The 21,363-nt window shown below is 43.2% G+C and overlaps 1 protein-coding gene across 1 annotated transcript in view; it reads right to left on the bottom strand.

The window, feature by feature from the left end:
• TRPM4 (transient receptor potential cation channel subfamily M member 4) overlaps positions 1-19,625 on the bottom strand; it is a 35,881-nt gene extending 16,256 nt beyond the window's left edge. The window contains exons 1-13 of the mRNA XM_044444521.1: positions 19,599-19,625; positions 19,437-19,501; positions 14,973-15,150; positions 14,049-14,229; positions 9,783-9,949; positions 8,465-8,642; positions 7,038-7,102; positions 5,811-5,993; positions 5,177-5,276; positions 4,804-4,919; positions 3,600-3,944; positions 2,263-2,391; positions 807-936 (exon numbers count right to left, since the gene is read on the bottom strand). Coding sequence (XP_044300456.1) covers positions 807-936; positions 2,263-2,391; positions 3,600-3,944; positions 4,804-4,919; positions 5,177-5,276; positions 5,811-5,993; positions 7,038-7,102; positions 8,465-8,642; positions 9,783-9,949; positions 14,049-14,229; positions 14,973-15,150; positions 19,437-19,501; positions 19,599-19,625 — 1,864 coding nt within the window. The remainder of the gene's footprint in view (positions 1-806; positions 937-2,262; positions 2,392-3,599; positions 3,945-4,803; positions 4,920-5,176; positions 5,277-5,810; positions 5,994-7,037; positions 7,103-8,464; positions 8,643-9,782; positions 9,950-14,048; positions 14,230-14,972; positions 15,151-19,436; positions 19,502-19,598) is intronic.
• Between the last annotated feature and the right edge of the window lie 1,738 nt (positions 19,626-21,363).

Below are 21,363 nucleotides of genomic sequence, written 5' to 3'. Positions count from 1 at the left end.
AAATAAATAAAGCCAATGAAGGCAATGATGCACCCAGGTAACTTTAAAATCTGCCCTTAAATGGTTTTATGCTCCTTTGCGTGATCATATGTATTATTTCAGCTGTGCAGCAATCACTCATTTATCTCCTCCCTAACCTCATTCCATGTTTTCCATTCCACTGCTTCTACATTCTTCATAAATTAGAACAGAGAACAAGACAAAAGTGTTTGTCAACCCTGATTAAAAAGGAAAGATTCCAAGCAGGTAAAGTCCTGCATTTCACCATCATAAAATGTGATTCTGATGCCCTAATACTAAGCATATTTACTTGAGAATGAGCAGCATTTGATTTAAAAAGTGCTTCCCTTTATTTACAAAGAAAAACAATAGAATGAGCTTTGCTGACCATGTACATTCTTGGCTATTCACACTTAATTAAGAAATGTGTTTAAAAATAAGGAAAAAAATATTGATGCTGTGCCAGCTTAGGTACTGATACCTGTCCTGTTTGCAGCTGCTACTCTCACCTGCTACTTTCTGGATGGCTTGAAACCTGGTCTGTGGGGACCAAGCCCTTGGCCCTAAGGTTCAGCTCTACCTGCACCACTGAATTAAAGTCAAAAAGGCTGGCTGTGCTGCATTCCAAACAATGGAAATGTTTGGCTGTATGCAAAAACTGTGTGAACTAAACACTTCTCTAGAATCAAAGTACCTCTGGTCCAAATTCAGGAAGAATCAAGGTAGCTAGTTTCATAGTCATGCATAGTCATACAGTGAGCCCCTCCTTCCCTTCCTAAGCAGTTCCCATTTCTTTTCCTGCTCACCTATGGCCAGATTCTCAAAGCGCATCGCCAGGTCTTTCATGGCCGCCTCTTCCTCTGCCTCCGTCTCCAGGTGCGAAAGCTCTCTAAGCATCCGTGCTGCCGCCAATGCCCCAGCCACTGCATCAGGGGCCTATGGTGAGGTAAGGGACAATGATCCGTGGGGACAAAGACAAGGAAATAGCCCTTCAAAACACAAACAAACCCACAGCCAACAGTGAATCAGGAAGAAAAAAATACGTATCAGCGGTTCTGACTTCCACAAATCCAAAAATGGGCAAAAGCAGGCTGAGTATCAGGCCTGGTTTCACTCAAGTCTGGGAAACTTTTAGAGGTAGGCAGCATGGTGCTTTCCAGATGCTTTGGACTACAACTCCTATCTGTCTCAGCCAGCATGGCTTGTGGTCAGGAATTATGGGAGTTGTAGTCCAAGATACCAAGAGGATTCCATGTTGCCTACCCGTGTTTTAGTTCTCCCTGTATGAGGCTGCCCATGTAATCCAGGTCTTCCACAATGACCATCCAAAGTGTAGAGGGTAGACATACACAGCTTCTGTGTCCACCCCTACATCTGAATCACCTGTGGATATCAGGTTACCGTATTCAGTCTCTTTAATAAGCGTTTGTCCAGGTTGGCCAATTGCTGCAGGTGGAACCTAACTAATGTTTCTTTTTGCTATATATTTTAGCAATGCCCAATAATTGACTCTTTTTCAATAAACATTGTACTTTAACTATTATTGTTGTTGTTGTTGTTTTAATTTCTATTCTGTCCAGTAGCCTAAGTTCTTGTGCTCAAGTGTACATGCCCTCTTGAATTAACTATTAGCACAACTGGATTTTCCATATCCTTTTGACAACTAAGAGACTGATTTTGCAACATTAGAAAGATAAATGTTTCTCACCTCCTGCTTGAGGGCATAACCACATTTTAAATATTTGAACGGGTGACATATATATGCCATTTGCAAAAGAATACTTATATAGATATTTGATCTGCATTTATATGTATATGTATAGTTCATAGAAAACCATATTGTTATGCACAAATGCACACACACACACTTTTCAGGCACCCTTCCCTGGAGCAGAAGGTGGGGGCAACCTTGTCTTCTCTGGTGCCCTTCAGGGTGTGAGCCCTGTTTGTACAACAGAGGCTGTCAAGGAAAGCAGCCTCATTCCCCATGCAGTGGAAGAGAGGGAGGGAGGGAGGGTTACCATCATGAGCCTGATTGTCTGCCAGGCACAGCAAGGTAAAAAACTGCAAATCATGGTAACTCCACATGGTTGATTGTTGTGACAGCCTGCCTCTCTCTCTCTCTCTCTCTTTCACACACACATACACACACACACACAGATTGATACATTCAAATTCATATAGCTGTAAGTTTTCTTTCCCTCTCTTTTGTTTTGCCGATATTTCACAATAAAAATAATTAAAAATCATCCTCATGCGCACCATTTCCCAAAAATACATGGCCATCTCTCTACGGTTCAGCAGCACAGCCCATATAAACAGATCAGTCCAAGGGTTCGGTGAACATTCAGAAAGGTACACGGAATCTTCATTGGGTAGCAATCCCTTAGTCTTCAGGGAGGCAAGAAAGAAGCACAATCAGAATGGGATACAGAAACTTTCATAGACACACACTTAGTGAGTTAGTGTTCGAAAGCTACCCAAAAGTTATAGCGCCTGCCACAGAATAAACCACTGCAACTTTAGCCTCAACATCAAGCCCACTGTTGTACTAAGAACATGGAAATGGGCAGTCAAAAGCCTGTACTGAAAGATGAGCTTGTTGCCTACGTATTCCAGTTCTGAAATCAATAGCTAAGGATTTTGATAGGGGAATGCAGCCTTTTTTTTACAGGCACTGACTGTTTATTTCCAAATAAGTCCTCTACAATGAGGACTAGAAACCTGATTTTTTAAAAACCATTTTTATTAGGAATCTGTTTCTGCACCACTCCCACCCCAAATCCTACAGGCCTGAACTTTAAATTCCTCAGTTTGGTCTATGGCTCCGAACATAAACAACTTTTTAATGTATTTTTTTTTTTAAATCAGTAAGATCATTCACCATCCAAAACCATGGGCTGTAATGATCGTGTGATGAAGCAGTGCAGGAAAATAGTAATAATTTCACCAACAATTAATTACATTGCTGTTCAATGTTTTGTGATGCAACATGATAGCAGGCATTATAAATAAGCCAATTTTTTTAGTAATATCGGTCTTACTGTTATGAGTGAACATGGACTGTGGGGTGGCAAGCCAAGGGAAATATCCGTGGGCAGGATGGAAATTCTGAGGCCATCCTGTTACCTTCAAGCTCTTTCCTGCACTGCCAGATTCAGCAATTTTTACTTTTTTCAACATTACCAAACTAAGCAAGGGGAAACCTGATCAACTATCTGGATAGGAGATTACTGGAATCTCCAGTAATATAAACAGCAGGCAGGGAGAGATTTGAGGGAATGCTATGGCATGTGAGGAGGGCTATCCCTTCCTCCCAGGTGCAAGCCCCCTCATAAACTGCTCCCGGCATGACAATTAAGCTACAGAAAACAAAACCTTCCTTTGGCACCAATGGATAGGCAGATCCTGAGCCTAGGAAAGTAGATTCAGGTCCAGGCTCCTGCCCATTTACTAAGCTGCTGAGCCCAATAGTAAACAGACTCCAACAACATCTGGAGAAGTACAAGCTCCCCGGTCTATCTCCCAAACCATCCTCCACTCCCCATAGTGCTCCTGACACGACCATCCCCACATTTCCAGAGACTACTGCAACGTACCCCTGCCCCTTTGTGGCCAGTGGGGTGCAATCCAGCATAAAAGGGAGCACAGATATCCCCCAGCAGCTCAGAGAGGATGTGGGCCACCTGAGGCAGGTGGTAATCAGAAGGAAACTGCTCCAGCAGCAGGTGATCAGAGGGCAAGCAGGGCTCAGGGCTGGCCACTTGTCGTCGCTGCAGAAGCTGACGCAGCAGTGAGACCTCAGGGGCCCCTTTGTACAGGCGCTCCAGCTCTTTCCAGGTCAGGAACTGACTGATGTCCAAACCATTCTCCACAAAAAGGCGCACTAAGGCAGGGCGGTCCCCCAGCAAGGCATCACGCATTGGCTCCACCAGCAGGCTGGGCTGCAAGAAATGGCAGGAAAGGAAGAACGGACGCTAAAAGAGAATTCAGCCCTGGGGGGCACAGTCTGTTATCTATCTTGAGGGAATGGCCAAAAGGCACTTGTGATGATTATTGTTTAACCTGCAATTCTGAAAGCCAAAAGGGCTTTCCACGGTGCAATCATCAGGTTTAGCTGCTCTGGCTGAGCAGTGGTCCCTTCCCACAAGCAATTGCTGGTCTCTCAAACAATGGTGTCCCCCGCACCATCCCAAATCCTCACTCCCCTATTCCATACTTGAATTCTCACAAAGACAGTTTACAACTAACCTTCATCCACATTCTGTTCATCTTCTTCACTTTCCTTGCTACTTAATGCTATCAGAGCAGATCTTTGGGGCAGATATCTTGGGGCCCCAGTCAACAGAAGGGCAAGATGACCCACAAAATGCAGCAATGCTTGCTTACCGCATTTGAAGTAAGTGAAGTAAGACAATAAGTCCAGAGTCTCTAATTACCTAAATGTACCACGGAGCAAGGCAGTGGGGAAGCAGAGGAACATACGGGTGGTAGGGAGGCCTACAGGCATGTGGCTGGGAGGATGCAGGGTCCCTGTGAATGAGTGTGTGTGAACACACACACAAGCTGCTGCCATGTCACCTGCCACCTAAGTGGCTCATGCTGGCTCCTGGAAGAGTCACACCTACCTGACCTGTCCCCGGACTGCAATGCTCTCCACTGTCCCCTTTCTGCTTTCTAAGCGTTCTCCATCCAACTCTTCTCCCCTTTCAAATGTCCACTGGACCCTTTTTATCATCTCACCTCTTTCACATTTAAAACCTCTGCCCTCCTTTCTTCCCTCCAACATCACTGCTGACCTACCTCCCAGAGAATGTCCCCACGGAAGAGCTCCGTGCTGGCGATGTCCACACGGTTCCAGGCCACAGCCAGGCGCAGCTCATCCAGGTAGCAGGTAGCCTCACTTGAACGCCTACAGGCTGCCAGGAAGAGAGAGGATGAGGCCACCATTAGCTTTGGCTTCTTCCTCAATTCCTTACTGCACTATAATTGGGTGGGTGAGGGTGAAGATAGTGGCTGCAAGAAATAGGAACACTTATAAAAGTAGAGAGAAATTCATAGAGAAGGCAAAGATGTAGGGAGTCATTTGTGAAGCAGACTTTGTAGGAATGGGGTAAGAGTTAGTTTCAAAATGTAGTATCATGGGTAACAGACTTACTTGGGATAGGACACCTACCTTTCACCAGGGCTTTGAGCAAGATTGTCTCAAACTCTTCCAGACCTTCATGGTCTGAATAAACCGTCACCAGTTCCCGCAGAGCCCCAATGCGCTCCACCTGGTGAGAAAACGCATGGAAATAACCTTGGAGAGCTCTCACAAAATATGAGATTCCTTCTCCTGAAAGGGAAAGAGAGAGTTTCTCTGGGGACTAGTGAGCCATCTAAAGTTATGGAAGGAAAGGAGCTATATGGAATAGGAAGACATCTGAAATAGTTCAAAATAGTGCCATCTCCACGTTTTTGAGAGCCCTTGGGCAAGGCATCTTTCCTTATGAGTCTACCATTTCATTGCTATTGTCACCAGCTGCTTTTGTTCCTCATCCTCTTCCTCATCATTGTTACCACCAGCCATGGGACAAATAGGCAGTGGCATCACCTTCTCCTTAGCACTGCCATTGTCTATGATAGACAAGCACATTGCAATGGTGAAAAGGACATGTGATTCCAGGGGTTCTGGTTGGTGGGCCCCTGCTAGGGTGTGGGCCCTGGGAAGATACCCATTCATGCCTTTCCTTGATGTTGGCCTTGATTCCCAAAGTTCTGGGCAACTCACAGAGAAAAAGGAAAAGGGTTTGCTTCCTAGATCCTACCTCCTCTGCCAAGTCCTCCAGTTCATCATCAGGGAACTTCCCCTGCATTTTCTTTATTGCCAGTGCCTTCAGGGACTCTCCAGGTTGTGTCTCCTCTATCAGCCCAGCCAAGCAGTCAGCTGCTCCCCCAGATCCTGCCAAAAGCAGGCAGGGGATAGAGGCATGGACAGCGTCAGAGACACGCTGCAGAAAATGAACAAGATGGAAGCTGTGAGCATGATGGGATGAGTCCCTTCAGAATCTATAAAGCTATCCCCTCCTAAAGGGTCTTCTTCTGAGACCCCAGCTCCTTTTACACACAGCATTCAGTAACAGGTAATTCCCAGCAAGTTCCATGTTAGTCTTTCTGATGTACTTCCTCACTCTCCATCCCAGTATGGGCAACCTTTCCATGTATCTTCCTCCAAAAGTCTCCTCTCCTACACCTGACCCTTTTCAACTGCTCCCATTATATACACACACCCTATCATATTTCTTTCCATCTCTTGGCTCATCAGTGGCCTCCTTCTCACATTTGTCTTCATGTAGATGCTGTTGGTCCAAGGCAGTCCCATCCCTGTCTTCTCACAAGCTATCTTATTCCACAACCACCTCCCACATCTTCCTCTTCATGTCTTCCCCATCCTTCTTCTTCACAAACAACTTTACAGATCTAAACACAGGGAAGTTTCTTCCCCTGCTTCCTGCCAGAGGGAAATAAATCCCTTTTTGATTCATGAACCTCACCTCCACCTTCACAACTAGGGCTCTCTCCAACAGTCCCTTTCCATTTTCTATTCATTCTCTGGTACCCCTCACCACCTCAGTTTTCTTTCAGTGCCTTTACATATTTCATCCTCACAGTTGTTTCCCTGTGCACACAGGGGTTCCACTTCTGTGTCTGATGCTTCCCACACTTTGTCTATTTATTATTATTACATTCTCAGGACCTTTCTCTGTTTTGTTGTCATCATGCTCCCTCAAACCAGCAGTCCACTTTGATTACTTAGAGTCTAGATGTAATGTTCTTACTGGGAATAGCAGCAGTGGACTTCAGATGGTGATGTGTATTTACATAATTCAGATGGTCTTAGGGCTCCTTCAGTGTGTTCCATCAAAATGTGGTGCTCCTGACCTAGTGAATTTTGGAGACGACCACTTCTTTCTGATGAGAGGAATGCTGGACTTCTGACCTAACGTTCTACCTCGCTGCCACCACTTCCCTTCACAGGATTGTAGACCCATTACCTTGAACATAGTTGAGTCCCCACTGATGAGAAGCACTAATACAGGGATCTCAATACTTCCAAGACCTATGGAAAGCAGTAAAATAAGGAACATAGTAAGGGAAACTGAGAGCCTGGAGGCCTAAGAGGAACAAATACTAGAAAAGTGATGTGGGGCAACAAAGCTGACCAGTTGCACGAGAGTACAGTAGCTGAGAAACTCACAAAATCCTGGATAAATGTGTATTAATAAACAAGGCAGCAAACTCTGACCAAGTTCTCACTTTGATGGAAAGACTGTGCCTGTGCTGAACTATTTCTGACAACAGAGGGCAGCACAAATGTATTGCTTCTCCTTATGAAAAGCTACTTCCACGTAAAAAACTGAATCTTAGGGAGTAAATAGGATTCTGAGTCTCTCCCACTCTTTTGTTGTGTATATTTCTGTGTGCAGGGAAATTGATTTATTAATATACAAAGGAACATTCACTCATGTGTACTATAATCTGAAGTAATATAGCAAATACACACAGGCTTATCTGCACCTCAGAGAGAACTAGGCCTCTGCCTCTACCTTATGGATATGGAAAACAGGCCCTTTTTTTCAGGACACCATGTTCTCTCAGAACCAGGCCTAGCATTGTTTGGTTCATGTACTTGACACCATTTCTGTGATTCCATGAAGATGTGTGAATCTGAGGAGGAGATATAAGGTCACTGCTACCATGAAATTTAACATTAAATAGAAGTGACAGCAATAAACAAGAGTGCAGTTAGGGACAGCCGAAAGAGGAAACATGACAGAACAGGCTCTGTGGGTAGCTGGGACAGACGTTAAAACAGGGAGGGGTGCATTTTGTTTTTAACAGTGGATCACTAGTTTGGGGAGCGATCATAAGCGCAGCAGATGCATGACTTGCAGTCAAGGATAGGAAGCAAAACTACAGGGAGGAGTTCTGTCCAAAGGGTTCGATGCAGAATTTAGATATGTGAAGTCACCAGGACTGCCTTAGGTCTTACTGATTTCAAAGGGGCTACTGCAACTATGCTTTCAGAGGGAAAGTTCCTAGTGCTATCCTTCAGCGCAAAGCTATTCTGACCTTTCCTCCTGAACAGATTTTTTTGCAAAAAGATGGCAGGAGGAAAGTGAATGCATAGGATAGTTACAAGCAGAAAATGATCTTGTCTGGTAGAATTCAATGAGTGAAGCAGGACAATTGCCTCATCTAGAAATGCCCTATGCCTGAATTCAATGCATATGGCAGAGATAGGTGACTTGGTACCCTCCAGATACAACTCTCATCATGTGTTACCATTGGTCAGACTCCCTGATGGAAGTCCAAAGCACTTGGAAGGCACAAGGTGGCCCACCTCTGCTGCAAAGTAGGAGCAACAAGAGTAAGCAGAGGAGAACGCAATAAGTGTAAATGGGGGAAGAAAAGCTCTCACCGCCAGCTCCCACTTTCTGCTGGGCAAGGAAGCGTTCCAGGCGGGCGCGGAAGGAGGCCTCACCACCTGCCCTGCCCTGTGTCCCATCGTCCACCAAGAAGAATACAGAGTGGTTGGCATCTAAAGGGCAGAAAGGGCTAACAGGGACTGTCCGAGGAGATCGTGCTGGGAATGAACCCTTTATGGCAGGAAAAAGAAAGGGAGAGAATGAATGAAATGCTGGAAGGATTCTGCTCTGTCATGCTATTTAATTATTCCAGAAAAGTTCTATAATACATTCACTTTAAAACAGTTGTATGCAAATTAAAACCATTATAAAAGGTCATAAAACAATCAGTAACACAATTAAGCAGTAACAAAACAATAAAGTCTCGTTAAAATAATCGAGAGTATTACTACCAGTCAGGGAAACACGCTGACAGATGGGAAACACCCTGACAGACAGGAAACACCCTGTTTTTGGTTGTTGATGGAGGCATACCCCTGTCTAACCTCAGTGGTGACATTATTTCATAAGGGGGGCACCATAACAGAGAAGGCCCTTCCTTGCTTATCCCTGACAAACAAGCATAAGAATGACGTCCCCCTCAAATGTATATGGGCATCCTATACAGGTTTTTTAGGCTTCATACACCAACAATAACACACTGAACATGGCTTAGTAGTTAATGGACAGCCACTACAGAACAAAGGAGTCATAGGTGCATAGCAGGAAGCCTCACTCAGCAGTGCGATCAATGCATCTTGTGCTAGCTGCAGCTTCCAAACCAATCTCAAGGGCAGCTCCATGCAAAGTGCATTGCTAAAGTCCAAACTTCAGGTTACTAAGTCATGGGTGATGGCTTAGGATTGCCCTGGCCAGGATCCAGCTGAAGCTGATTAATTCTTGCTCTTTGCTGCCAAGGTCACTTGGACCCTGAATGGCAGAGAGGCATCCAAGGGCACCCTCATACCACCTGTCTACATCAGGGGAAGCAAAGTATACAACTCCCAGACCCAGGAACAACCCATCCAACACCCACAGATTTCACCAGGATAAAATTTCAGTTGGTTGGCCCTCATCTGGCATTGGTCTAGGTCAGCAATAGAGAAAGGGACTGGATGTCATCCATATACCGTGCCTCAAATGCCCAAATGACTGCATCCAACAGTTTCAAAAACTTATTCAGAAACACCGATGTCAAGATTGAACCTTGTGGTATCCTACATCTTTTTCAGGACACCCAACTAATTTTGCCATGCTCATCCCATCCTCCGTGTGGTCTGTTCACTTTGTTCCCACAAGCGGTTTTCTCCGAATCACTCCACACCACCCTACCTTGGGGTTCACAAGGTATTGGCGCTGATCAACAATGCCCCATGGGGCAATGCCCATGGCCACCACATGGGTGCTCGGGTTGGTACTGGCTGTAGTGTGGTCCCTCACTGCTTCTCCAACATGGCGCCCCACACCAGCCTGCAGACCACCAGTCATAATCCAGGCACCTACATGGGAGTGGGAAACCATTACAGCGATGTGGAGAACATTACAAAGTTTTGACACTTAAGAACATTTGTCCATTTTGGACTTGAAGTAAAAGAAAACATTTTTACATTTTTCACTTCCATATTTTTAAAAAGGCACAGCACTTTTCTGAGGATATTCAACAGACTTTGCTTGAAATTCCCCTAACCCCAACAGTATATTAGTTCATTGTAGCTAATCTGTAGTTCAGAAGTTGCCATCAAATAAAGAAGGTGACAATCACTTCAGGAGACACACCTATTGGACAAAGGGCATCTGTTAACCTATACATAAACTGCTTATCTCACAAAGTACGCACAGAAGGGCCAGCCCATAAATGCCCTTCTGTATATCTACTCCCTTTTTCTAAATCTTCCACACCTATGTATAAAACCTGCTTTCCAAGAAACAATCACTTTTGGAATGTAATTTCTATTATAAATATACCCAGAAATAATAGCTCTCACACACACATGCGTGCGTGCACTATTTTCCTTTTTTACACACACAGGCAATTAACCTATACATAAACTGCTTATCTCACAAAGTACGCACAGAAGGGCCAGCCCATAAATGCCCTTCTGTATATCTACTCCCTTTTTCTAAATCTTCCACACCTATGTATAAAACCTGCTTTCCAAGAAACAATCACTTTTGGAATGTAATTTCTATTATAAATATACCCAGAAATAATAGCTCTCACACACACATGCGTGCGTGCACTATTTTCCTTTTTTACACACACAGGCAAACCACAATTAAAAAAGAAACATCCTTATGTAAAGGAATATGGAGCACCAATAACTTCCTTGTCAACCATGCATACTTTGCAATAAACAATCTTTCAGAGTACAACCACTCTCTATTTGTAAAATTGTATTACACAATCACATCCTGATGGAACACACCTGTGTATATATGGAAATACACACTGCCTCCAAAGGAAGTACTAAAAACCAAAGAGAGCTCACAGTATTTTTTTTTTTCTAGATCTCCTACACCAATAATACAAACAGCAGCCGGTATGTAACGTTCTTCTTTGCTGCAGCCTCTCCTGTCCTTGTCTCCTCATTTGTATAACCTCACAACAGGGGATGAGCTAAGAAAGACATTCCAACAAAAACTAATGATAAAGCCAAGTGGAATTCATGGGGTTGAATTAATCATAAAGAAAAGAAAAGTCACCCTATTTCACAATGTTTTTAAAATGCAAGATCACTGGGATTGCTGTTTTTTTAACCTGAGTGTTCTATGGCAGATTGTTGTTTAAACTAGTGATATCTCCAGGCAAGGCACTTCAGTGTTTTTCAATTAACTCTAATATAACTCTTTAAGCATTACCACTGAGACAGATAGCCACATAACCTTTTTGTCTTGTTCAGCCACCTCTTTTGCTGGAGATCTGCTTTGAAAAAGGAAGCAGCAGGCTAAAACTCTCAATTATTTCCCACCCCTCTATAAAGCAACCTGTTGTGTAATTTCTTTTTATTGTCAATGACCATTTCATTTTATACCCTTTTAAACAAAACTTGAATCTACTTTTCAAGTCTGTTGCTGATACTTGTATATGTTGCTTTTTAAATCAGTACCTTGACCATTTTAAACTTTCAAGTATTTTTATTACCAAGATACTGCTGTATTAACCATTTTACAGTTATCAAGTGCCATGAGAGTATTTCCTGAACAGATACTGTAAAGGCTTCATACAAGAAAGAAAGACATTACTTGACTGCCAGTTATAGTCTTTTGTTTGCATCAAGGTTTGACAACAGAGTGGATGAAACAGCACCACTCAGCAGAGGCATTGCCAGGCATTTATTTATTTATTATTTAAAGATTTTATATCCCACCCTTCACTGTGTCTCAGGGCAGTAATACAATAAAATATAGCATACACTAAATAAAACCCAATCTTAAAACAGTATTAACATTTAAAATAATGGGAAAATAAAAAGTTTTTGGGCTGGTGCTGAGAAGAAACGAGTGTTGGCACCAGGTGCATCTCTCTAGGAAGCATGTTCCATAGCCGGGGTGCCACCACAGAGAAGGCCCTTCTCTGGGTAGCCACTCTTCTGATCTTCAAAGAGGGCTCCTGAAGAAGGACTTCCAATCCAGATCTTAGCGGGTGGGCAGGTATGTATGGAAGGATGCGCTCCTTCAATTATCCAAGTCCATCTATGGCTTTATAAGTCACCACCAGCTCCTTAACTTCGGCTCAGACTTCCATTGGAAGCCAGTGCAGGTTGTACGGGGTTGGCATTATGTGTGTATATCATTTAAAAAATTGAGGTCCTCCCAGACCCATAGGATATACCAATGCATAAAATCTGCATGAGTCAATTCATGTCTATATGCAGATGTTAAAATAATCACTAGGATTATTTAAAATTCACAGGAACAAAGCTTTCCAATTAATTTCTCATCCAAATTAGCCAAAATACAATGCATTCTCCAGTTAATTTGTACTCTGACTTGGATTCTCCCAAAACAGTGGAATTAAGTCTATTATCTAGACTTAATTGTCATGCAAGGGAATACCTTAACTGCAGAAGCTATTGCACCATGTGGGAACCCTTCCCTCTCAAGTTATAATCCCATTAGAAAATTACTCCCATGCATAAGATGAACAAAAAAGACTTCCATTCCCAACAAAGGACATAAGTCTCTGGGAAACTGATTTGGGGTTGGGACCCCCTGGGACCAGGCCTAGCAATGCCCCTACTCCTTAGAAGACAGAATTTGGTCCAAGATCCACTTCTTCCTTCTACCTGTCTTAATGAATACCACACAGTGTGCTGTTAGTAAAAGCAGCCTACAATATTTAATTGGAGTGAAAATTTATTGCTAAAGCAGAAAGAAGAAAACACTGCACCCTTATGGAGAGTGAATTATTACTTCCCAAAGAATATCTCCCATTTTAATCCAGATGTGATATCTGAAGCAGCACAGATCCGTACAAGGAAGCATTAGCTATATTCAGATTATCATATCTCAATTTAGTAACCTTTTGCCAGTGCATGCAGCCCCTTTGCTCCTCTATTTAGGGTACATAGCAGTAAAACTGACAATTCTCCAGTGAACCAAATTTTCCAGGTTTCTTCTAACCAAGAAACTGTGGTTAGCCACTTTGAAATAAGCTAAAATCCTAAAACCATGTTTGCAGTTGGCTTAAAAGCCTGTGTTGTTCCAAAGCAGGTAGCCAGTTTCTTGGTTTGGGCAAAACAGGAAACTATGTTTCACTGGAGACTTTTTAAATTGATTGCTGATGCTGCAACAGAAGGAGTGAAGGGCAAAGTGTGAGTTAAACTCTCCTGCATATCTCATTCCAATAAACCAAGAAACAAAGCTATGATCATCCGAAGCAGGTAACTGAATCTGTACACACAAGGTCTTGAATGAGTATGTGCCAAGGTCTGCTCCAAGTTATAAACAAAAAATGTAAAATGTTGAAGCATACATTCTGATTTATACATGTATCTACTTACTTATTTGGCAAAGACTGGAAAAGGAATCCTGGAACTCAGAGATTATCAGAGAATTAAACAAATGTAAAAATTGAAAATCAGATCTCCGTATACTAAAAACAGATGAAATTGCTGCTTCCATTCATCAGAGTGGTGCATCCACTCTGGGTTTCAGGCTGAACTTCGAAGGAGTGATCCAGTGTGTTGAACCCATTTTAGGAATACGATTCAGTGCATAAGTAGCTCCCCCAAAGTCTTGTCTATTCTAGACTAAAACCTAGAGTAAAACTACCAACCTTCGCAGCAAAAAAGCTACTTCCACCACCACTATAAGTAACATTCTCCTTCCTTTTGATGCTTCCAGTGTTGCAATATATAAAAGTCAAGCTCTGCAGCCTGATTTTATTGTAATTCAAAGCATCTGTATAGTCTTTATTTTACCATATAGCCTTCTATGCAGTGCAAAAATGCATAAGATCAGGTGCAAAGATCCTCAGTGTTGGAGACTGCAGGCATCTCCCTGGCTCCAGTGCAATGTTTTCATCCCGTGCAGTCAAAATGCCAGTACTTGAAGTCCCAAGGTCAAAACAAAAACGGACCGAGAGAGAGCTCTTACCTGTGCTCTGAGCTGCTTTGACCAGCCCTTTTCTCAGCACATCCTTCAGCCATGCCCTCACGCGCATCTCGCCTTCACCCCCTACCACTGACACTACTAGGTTGGGGTGTGGGATTTTCCAGTGGTGCGTTACCAGGGCGTAAGCTGCTGCAGGGTCGGATGTGTCTGACAAGCGAATGAACTGCAACATGGAGGGGGGAGAGAGAAGGGTAAGGAGGTAACCCTCAGATCCTGACCCACAGCGCCTTCTCATTGAACCCCAGCACTAGAATACCCCTAAATGTGTAATACGCCTCTACTCATCTCACGTTGTGGACCAGCCTTCCCCAACCTGCTGCTCTCCTGAAAACATGCATTGCAACTCCTGTGACCTCCAGCCAGCCTGTCCATTGTGGCTAGTCCAACAAGTGATGCAGTGGTAAATTTTGAAGTGCAGGCATTTGTGAGGCCAGCCTTCCTAAGGGAAGTCCAAAATGTCAGCCATCGTGTAGATCTATATCTTGAAGTTTTCAACACCCCTCTGAAGCAGGTCCTTTGCAGAATGAATGGTTTAAATTGCCTGTGCACAGCCTAGCCACTGGAAAAAACCTTTGCACTACAAGAGGCAACAGCATCTCCCTGATTCATCTCCCCACTCCATCTTCATCTACAAACTCATCTCCCTGCAACTACTATGAGGATGCTTGTGAAATACAGAGGGGGGCAGATGACATCCACATCCCTCCTAAATAAAAAAGTGTCAGTGCTCTTTCTCCACAAGGCCTGGCTCCACCACAGCACTGAGCCGAACAAATCTCAGGGCACCCATTTGGGAAAAGGTGCCAGGAGCCACGCAGTAAAGCTGCCGTGCACTACGATTTCTTGCCACAGTCCACCACCCTCCATCCCATGGTCAGCTTAGCTTTAGTCCTGAAACAAACTTGCCTTGCTGGGCCTGCGGCCAGTGCCCACAAACTCAACTTCTCCATAAGCATCCGTGGGCCCCTCTGTCGTATGCTGGGCAGAGTTCCATTTGCTGACAATGGCTGCTCCGAAGGCATCTTCTGTGGCTACAGAGACGTGGCTGCTGCGAGGGCTCCCACACTGGCACAGGCAGGGGGTGCTACAGAATGGGGAACACAGAGAGAAGGCGTCTTAAGTGGGATAGAGCCCTGAGTTCCTGGGCCTGTGGATAAAATCCCCTTCCCCATTCTCCCCTTGGCCCTCCAGCACATGCTAATGCTTGGATGGCAGACAGCTCGGAGCAGCTGCAAAAAAGTGTGTGTGTGTGTGTGTGTGTGTGTGTGTGTGTGTAAAAACATGTGGCACAAGAATACAATTGATACTGTCAATCAATCAGTGACAGAACAATTCTTTGCACTTCATCTGGATTAATGAGTCTAATCTGTGTATCATACAGTACTTTAAGGATAGACCAGGGCTGCAGAACGTCAGGTCTGTGGGCCAAATCCTGGTGAGCATGCACATTTCTTTAAATCCTGCCCCTTTCCTCCAACCACTGATCATTGGGTAATTTCCTGGCTTTTGCATTTTCTTCCCACTCCAAAAAGTTGAAATGCCTTTTCTAAGGCTTAGTTACTAGTTGTAAGAGTTCTAAGCTAAGATATGAGGGTATTTTGGGCCCACCTCCTTGGCCATTGGCCCTGCCCCAGTTTCCCTTTGGCTTCACCCACCACTGGATTGCAGTCCCCAAAGTTCCTCTGAAATGTCATTCTGCCCTCTGACCTAAAGAGGTTTGGATACTCCTGACATAGACAAATGGGAACAGCCTGAGAAGAGGGCCGTGAAGATGGTCGGTGATATGACAGAAAAGTCCTGTAAGGAAAGGTTTCAAGGGACTGGGCACATTCAGTCTAGAGAAGGAAAGGCCAGAAGGGGGCCAGAAGGGGCCTCAATAGCACTCTTGAGAAACTTGAAGGTTTTTCACAGAAGGGGCCCAAATCTGGTTCTTTACTGTCTCCACAGGGAAGAACTACTTTGGATGGTTTTAAGAACATAGATTTTGGCTAAACATGAGCAGAAACGCTTAAGAGGTGTGAGCAGTTCAGCAATGGAACTGATGAGTCTCAGCTCACTGGGTGTCTTCAGGTGAAGGCCAGAAAAGCCAACTGTTGGATATACAACAGATTTAGGTTTCCTCTGTTGTTGGACTAATAGTTTTTCTACTGAAAGCATTTCTCATGTGTGTGTCATTCCCAGTTCACTGTTTTTACAGGTTTTTTAGACAACTAGTTTCACTTTTGTATCTAAATAGTGCTCTCAGCAGCCCCTTTGTTGAATTTAATTGTAAAAGTGAAGGAAATCCACTTTCCACTTGTGTATTTTCCCTATTTTGCCATACCGCAGTGCCTCCTGGATGTTATGTAGTGGAAACGCGGGAAAAAAATTTTCTTCATGTAGGGCTTAGATCTCAGTTTGGAAAGAAACCAACAGTAGATGCAAAAGTTTAACTAATGGATAGCCTCATGTGGAACAGAGCTGGTCAGGCGTGGTCAGACTTCAAGGTTATAGAGTTGTAGGTTCTTTTTCACGATCACCCTTTGGTTTGTCAGTTAAGCCAATTACAAAAAAGGCAAGTACAGAATGTGAAGCAAAGTTCTGTGCCCTGTCAAAGAATTCACTTTTGGTACAAAAACAAGAATTCTTGAGTTTTTCTGAATTTCAGGAACCTAGTTTAGAAGCTGAAGCATGCGGAGGGGAAATGATCTTTGTTGTTGCTCTAGATAGCTTACTTGAGAATGGAAAGCATAGTTGATAGAATATTATATTGAAAGGGCCCAATGAGGCCATTGAGTCCAATTCCCTATTCAGTGCAGGACTCTAGGTTAAAGTACCCCTAACAGATGGCTCTCCAACTACCTCCTCAACGCCTCTAGCTTGGGAGAATTCAGAGCCTGCCTAGGTAACTGGTTCCACTATGATATTGCTCTAAAAGTCAGAACATTTTTCCTGCTGTTCAGTTGGAATCTTGCTTCCTGTAACCTTGAGTGTATTATTCTGTGACCTGCATTCTGGGATGATGGAGAAGAGACACTGATCCGCCTCTGTGTGACAGCCTTTGAAGTACTTTGGAAGGCTTAAAATGCCCGATTCTTTCAGTTTTTCTCATAGGTCTTTCCTATGTTTCCACTCTCCTGATCATCTTTGTTGCACCCCGCTAGACCTTTCTCAATTTATTTACATCTTTCTTAAATTGTTATGTTCAGTTTATGTTCCTTCTATTCACCACTGGCTTGCTAAGCCCCCTGACATTCTATGATTCTATCTGTTCATTCTTGTTTTTGCATGACAGGCCCCATTTTCTGGTATTTTTCCTAGTAAAATGTTATCCCTTTTTAACCTTGATTTTTGCAGTTTGAGGAAATTGGGATGCTGCCATTTATGCCTTTTTAGATCACATATACTATAAGGCTATAACAATGCTGCTGAAGAAGAAGAAAAGGTATTGCTACTATTACAATGCCATCCCCTTCCATCTACTCTCAAGACTGAACTTAAAGCTCAGCCCTTTGCTTCTTTAGATGGAAGAAAGTCCTACAACTTCCACAATGTCCTAAGTGTGCTTGAAGATTTTATTGTGAAATTATGAAATTTGTGACATTTGTGAAATTTTCCAGGAGGTCCAGGCAATTACATCTTCTGTTTGTACTTCCCTGTTTTCCTGCTGCTTATTCCATTTTACTTCTTATTATAGAAAATCTGTAGCAAGGAGGGAAGGTTGGAATACATTGGACAATGGCTGTAGATACTTAGTGTTAGAAGCCCTCTATCTAGAAGAGGAGAGAGGAATGTGTGGCTGTCTGGATATGTAGCCAGTGGAGGGATCATGGGAGATGCAGTCCAACACTGCATCTGGAGGGTCATCTGTTCCTTATCCCTGCTATACAAACATCCTACATGTTGTAGCAAAATGGCAGAGTATCTGCTTTGCATGCGCAAGATCTCGGGTTCAATACCTGCATCTCCAGGTAGGGCAAGAAAAGAATCCCATCTGGGGAATTGCTGCCAGTCCGTGTCAACAGTATTAGGCTAAATGAACCAGGGGTTGAATTCATTCATGCCCTCTGACCCCTGATGCTTTATTCATTCCAGTGCAAGGCCAAAACCCTTTTATTTACCCCATTTTTAATTAAAATGCCATTTCACAATTTATTTTAGCATCAAGTACCGGCACTAAAAAGTTTTTAATTGCTTTATTGTTTGAATTAATAGTTTTAAAATATTTTGTAAACTGTCATGAATTTTTTTAATGAATTATGGCATAGAAAAACTTTAAACAAACAAACAAACCAATGAGGCTCATGTTGAATTGTTCTGTGTAACACATTATAGGACAATTCTGTTTGTTTGGTATAATGCCCTTTTTGCTTTTGCATCATTATTATCAGATCTAGGTTTGAAAACAGAGTATGTTTGCAAAACAAAGTAAAACAGCATAAAAAGTTAACTCAAACATGAAAATGTATAAAAACAGATGTCCTCAGGCAAAATAGACTGACCATGGCTAAAATCTTCCTACTCCTGGTATATGGGAGCCATTCAGGAAGGTGTTAAGAGGCATTAAGAAAGTTGTTGGGAAGTGAGGGAAATTACTCAGCCAGGGCATGGGAAGCAACGGGAGCATAGAGGACATCCTGCAGATGCGGAGGAGATGGATATTGGAGGACAGGAGCCTAATTAAGAGTTTGGAAGCTTTGTAAAATAGGTTATTAGGAGTCTGGATGGCAGTGGGAGACAAATAGCCCCAAACACAGGGGAAAGAGAGAACTAGAAGGGTTATAACACAGACCACAGAAGCAAAGATTCAGCTAGGTTTGGACCTCTAGGCCCAAATCAAAGGTCCAGTGCTCCAGGGTTTTCCAAATGATCATACAGAAAATACTAGGTGATGAAAGCAGGAGCAAACAAGCCCAGCATCAGCCCCATGGGCATTTTCTGGCCCACAGGACCTGCTGCTGCTCAATGCAGCATCGTATTCTCATTTCTACACACTTTTTATAGATGGGAAGCAACTGGCCAACATGTCCATAGCTACTGATGCTAATCTTATCCTTAACTGCTACAGCAATTTAAATTGCCTGCATTCAGAGTTTCGCTTTTAAAGTCAGTAATAGTAGTAAGTAGATCTTTTGCTGTGGTTTTGCTCTAGCATACCAGGATATAGAAACAGTTGTAAACCCTGGAATAGCAGTTCAGTGGGGTTAGAGGGGAAGATCAGCACCTAGTTGTTTGCTTCACAATTGAAGGAATACATGTAACTATCTTATAGAGGATAGATCCCCATAAGACCTTTCATCCAGGAGCAAAAATTACCTAGCTACACCATTGCCCAGAAGCTGGAAGTCTTTGCCTATCTGCATATCAAGAATAAAATCAGATGTTACTCACCCCTCGCCAGGTTGCTCGATAAATGTTGTACAGACTTTCTTTTTGAAGAGTTTGGGGATCCATGCCTGGGGTGAGAAATCAGGAGTTAGAAGATCTCTTGGAAAACCAGCTTCCTGTCATCACAATTACTCACAAAGTGACTATAGCCCCAGGGCCCAGTACCTGGTCTTTCTGGTTGGAAATGGACATGGAACAGAATATTTGGGCACAGTCAGAGCCAGGCTGGAGTGGTGGGAAGGTCGCCCGGCACTTCCTCCACTGTCTGAACCTGAACTGAGCAAGTGATCCCGCTGTGCTACAGCCACACCCCACACAAGAACTTGCTTGACCAGATAAACACCTTTGAAAGTAATTCATCCAGAGCCAAGGTTTTGATCTCAAGTAATCCCAAAGCACTGTTTGCATTATAGGGGAAAGGGTTGAAATCTAGGGGTACTCGCAGGAAAAGCTGCTCTTGGAATCCTCTCAGTGTCTCCCCTCAGTGAGCCTGGCATTCTGTTTCATTCACACTTCAGCTGCAGTCAGGTGAGATAAGAAATTGTGATATTAAGGTGCAAAGCAGTGCCAGGTTAGGATAACATTCCTCACATATTCTGATGTGGGCTTTCCCCCTCTGGCCCCACATCAAATCCTGTAAGTTGCTATAATTGGACAGGGAACATTTAATGAATGGGAAACTAAAATGAACTGGTAAAATCTGAGAGGATCTCTCACTTCCCAAAGTAGAGGTGTTGCAACAATGCCCTTGGTCTTTTTAATTAAATTAATTTATTTATTTAAAGTTTTTCTATGCTGTCCCATTACTAAAGTTCTCTGGATGGCTTACAAAGAACAGAAAACCAAAGAAAAAAGAAATCATAACCACAACACAACACACTGCATTTGATAAATAATGATAAAAACAAGGATAAAACCCATTAATTGTTAAAATACTGGGGAAATAGAAAGGTCTTCACCTGACACCGAAAAGAATAGAGTGACGGCAGGCGGCAACCTCCCTGGGGGAGGTTCCACAGCTGGGGCAAGCATCATTACTGAATGGCTGGCCCTTTTCTAACAGAGGTCCCTTGGTAATTCTCATGAAGTACTTCAAAGGGATCTAGAATGTATTTTATCTTGAGCAAATAGCACTGTAATCGTTTAGAAACTGGCAATATGGGGTACATTTTTTTGGACAAAGACTGCATGTGTTCAGAGGCAATCTGTTGAGGGCGCTATGCTAGTGATAGGCAGAGTCAACTTTTTTTTTCTGTCTCTCTTTCTGCCACACGGGATTTTTAATTTCAGTCTGCCACCTCTTCTCTCTCTTTTGCTATTCCTTCTCCCGTTGTCCCTTTTTTGACTGTGCCTTTCTCTCTTGAACTGTGCACTATCCCATCTCTTTATCCCTTTTTGCTGTCCCCCTTCTCTCTGTCACTCTCGCTCACTGCCGTCCCCTTCTCTCTCTGTTTCTCTCTCATTTCCAGGCCCTCTCCCTCTCCCTGGCAAAGCATCATTTTTGGCTTGCTTCCATCCCCTTTTCTACCACCCTTTCTAACACACTCCTCTCTCTAACTCCTCTTCTCAGCCTAGAGCTGTGTATGGTCCCAGGTGTGTAAGTTGCCCAGCCCAGTTTTAAAAGTTTGTGTCTTGTAGCAGTAGCACTATAGACAGAGAGAAAAAAATCTCCATGGTTTGGTGGAATAGTGAAGCTGACCTGGAAGTAAGACACCAGAGGGGGTGGTAACAATATGAAATGTCTTCATTAAGGAAACATCAATCATCATCATCATCATCATCATCATCAACAACAACAACAATTTCATATCTATAGCATCCCATATTTGAAGTTCTCTGGCCAGTTTACACAATCCATAAAAACAAATGATAAAATACAGTAAAATATCAATAAAATTAGGGGAAAAGTTTTAAAATATCTAAAAACAGG

Source organism: Varanus komodoensis, unplaced genomic scaffold (assembly GCF_004798865.1).
Source record: "Varanus komodoensis strain SLA01 unplaced genomic scaffold, ASM479886v1 scaffold45, whole genome shotgun sequence".
Taxonomy (NCBI): domain Eukaryota; kingdom Metazoa; phylum Chordata; class Lepidosauria; order Squamata; family Varanidae; genus Varanus; species Varanus komodoensis.
Note: the sequence above shows the minus strand (reverse complement) of the source record. Positions and strands in the feature narration are given on the sequence as shown.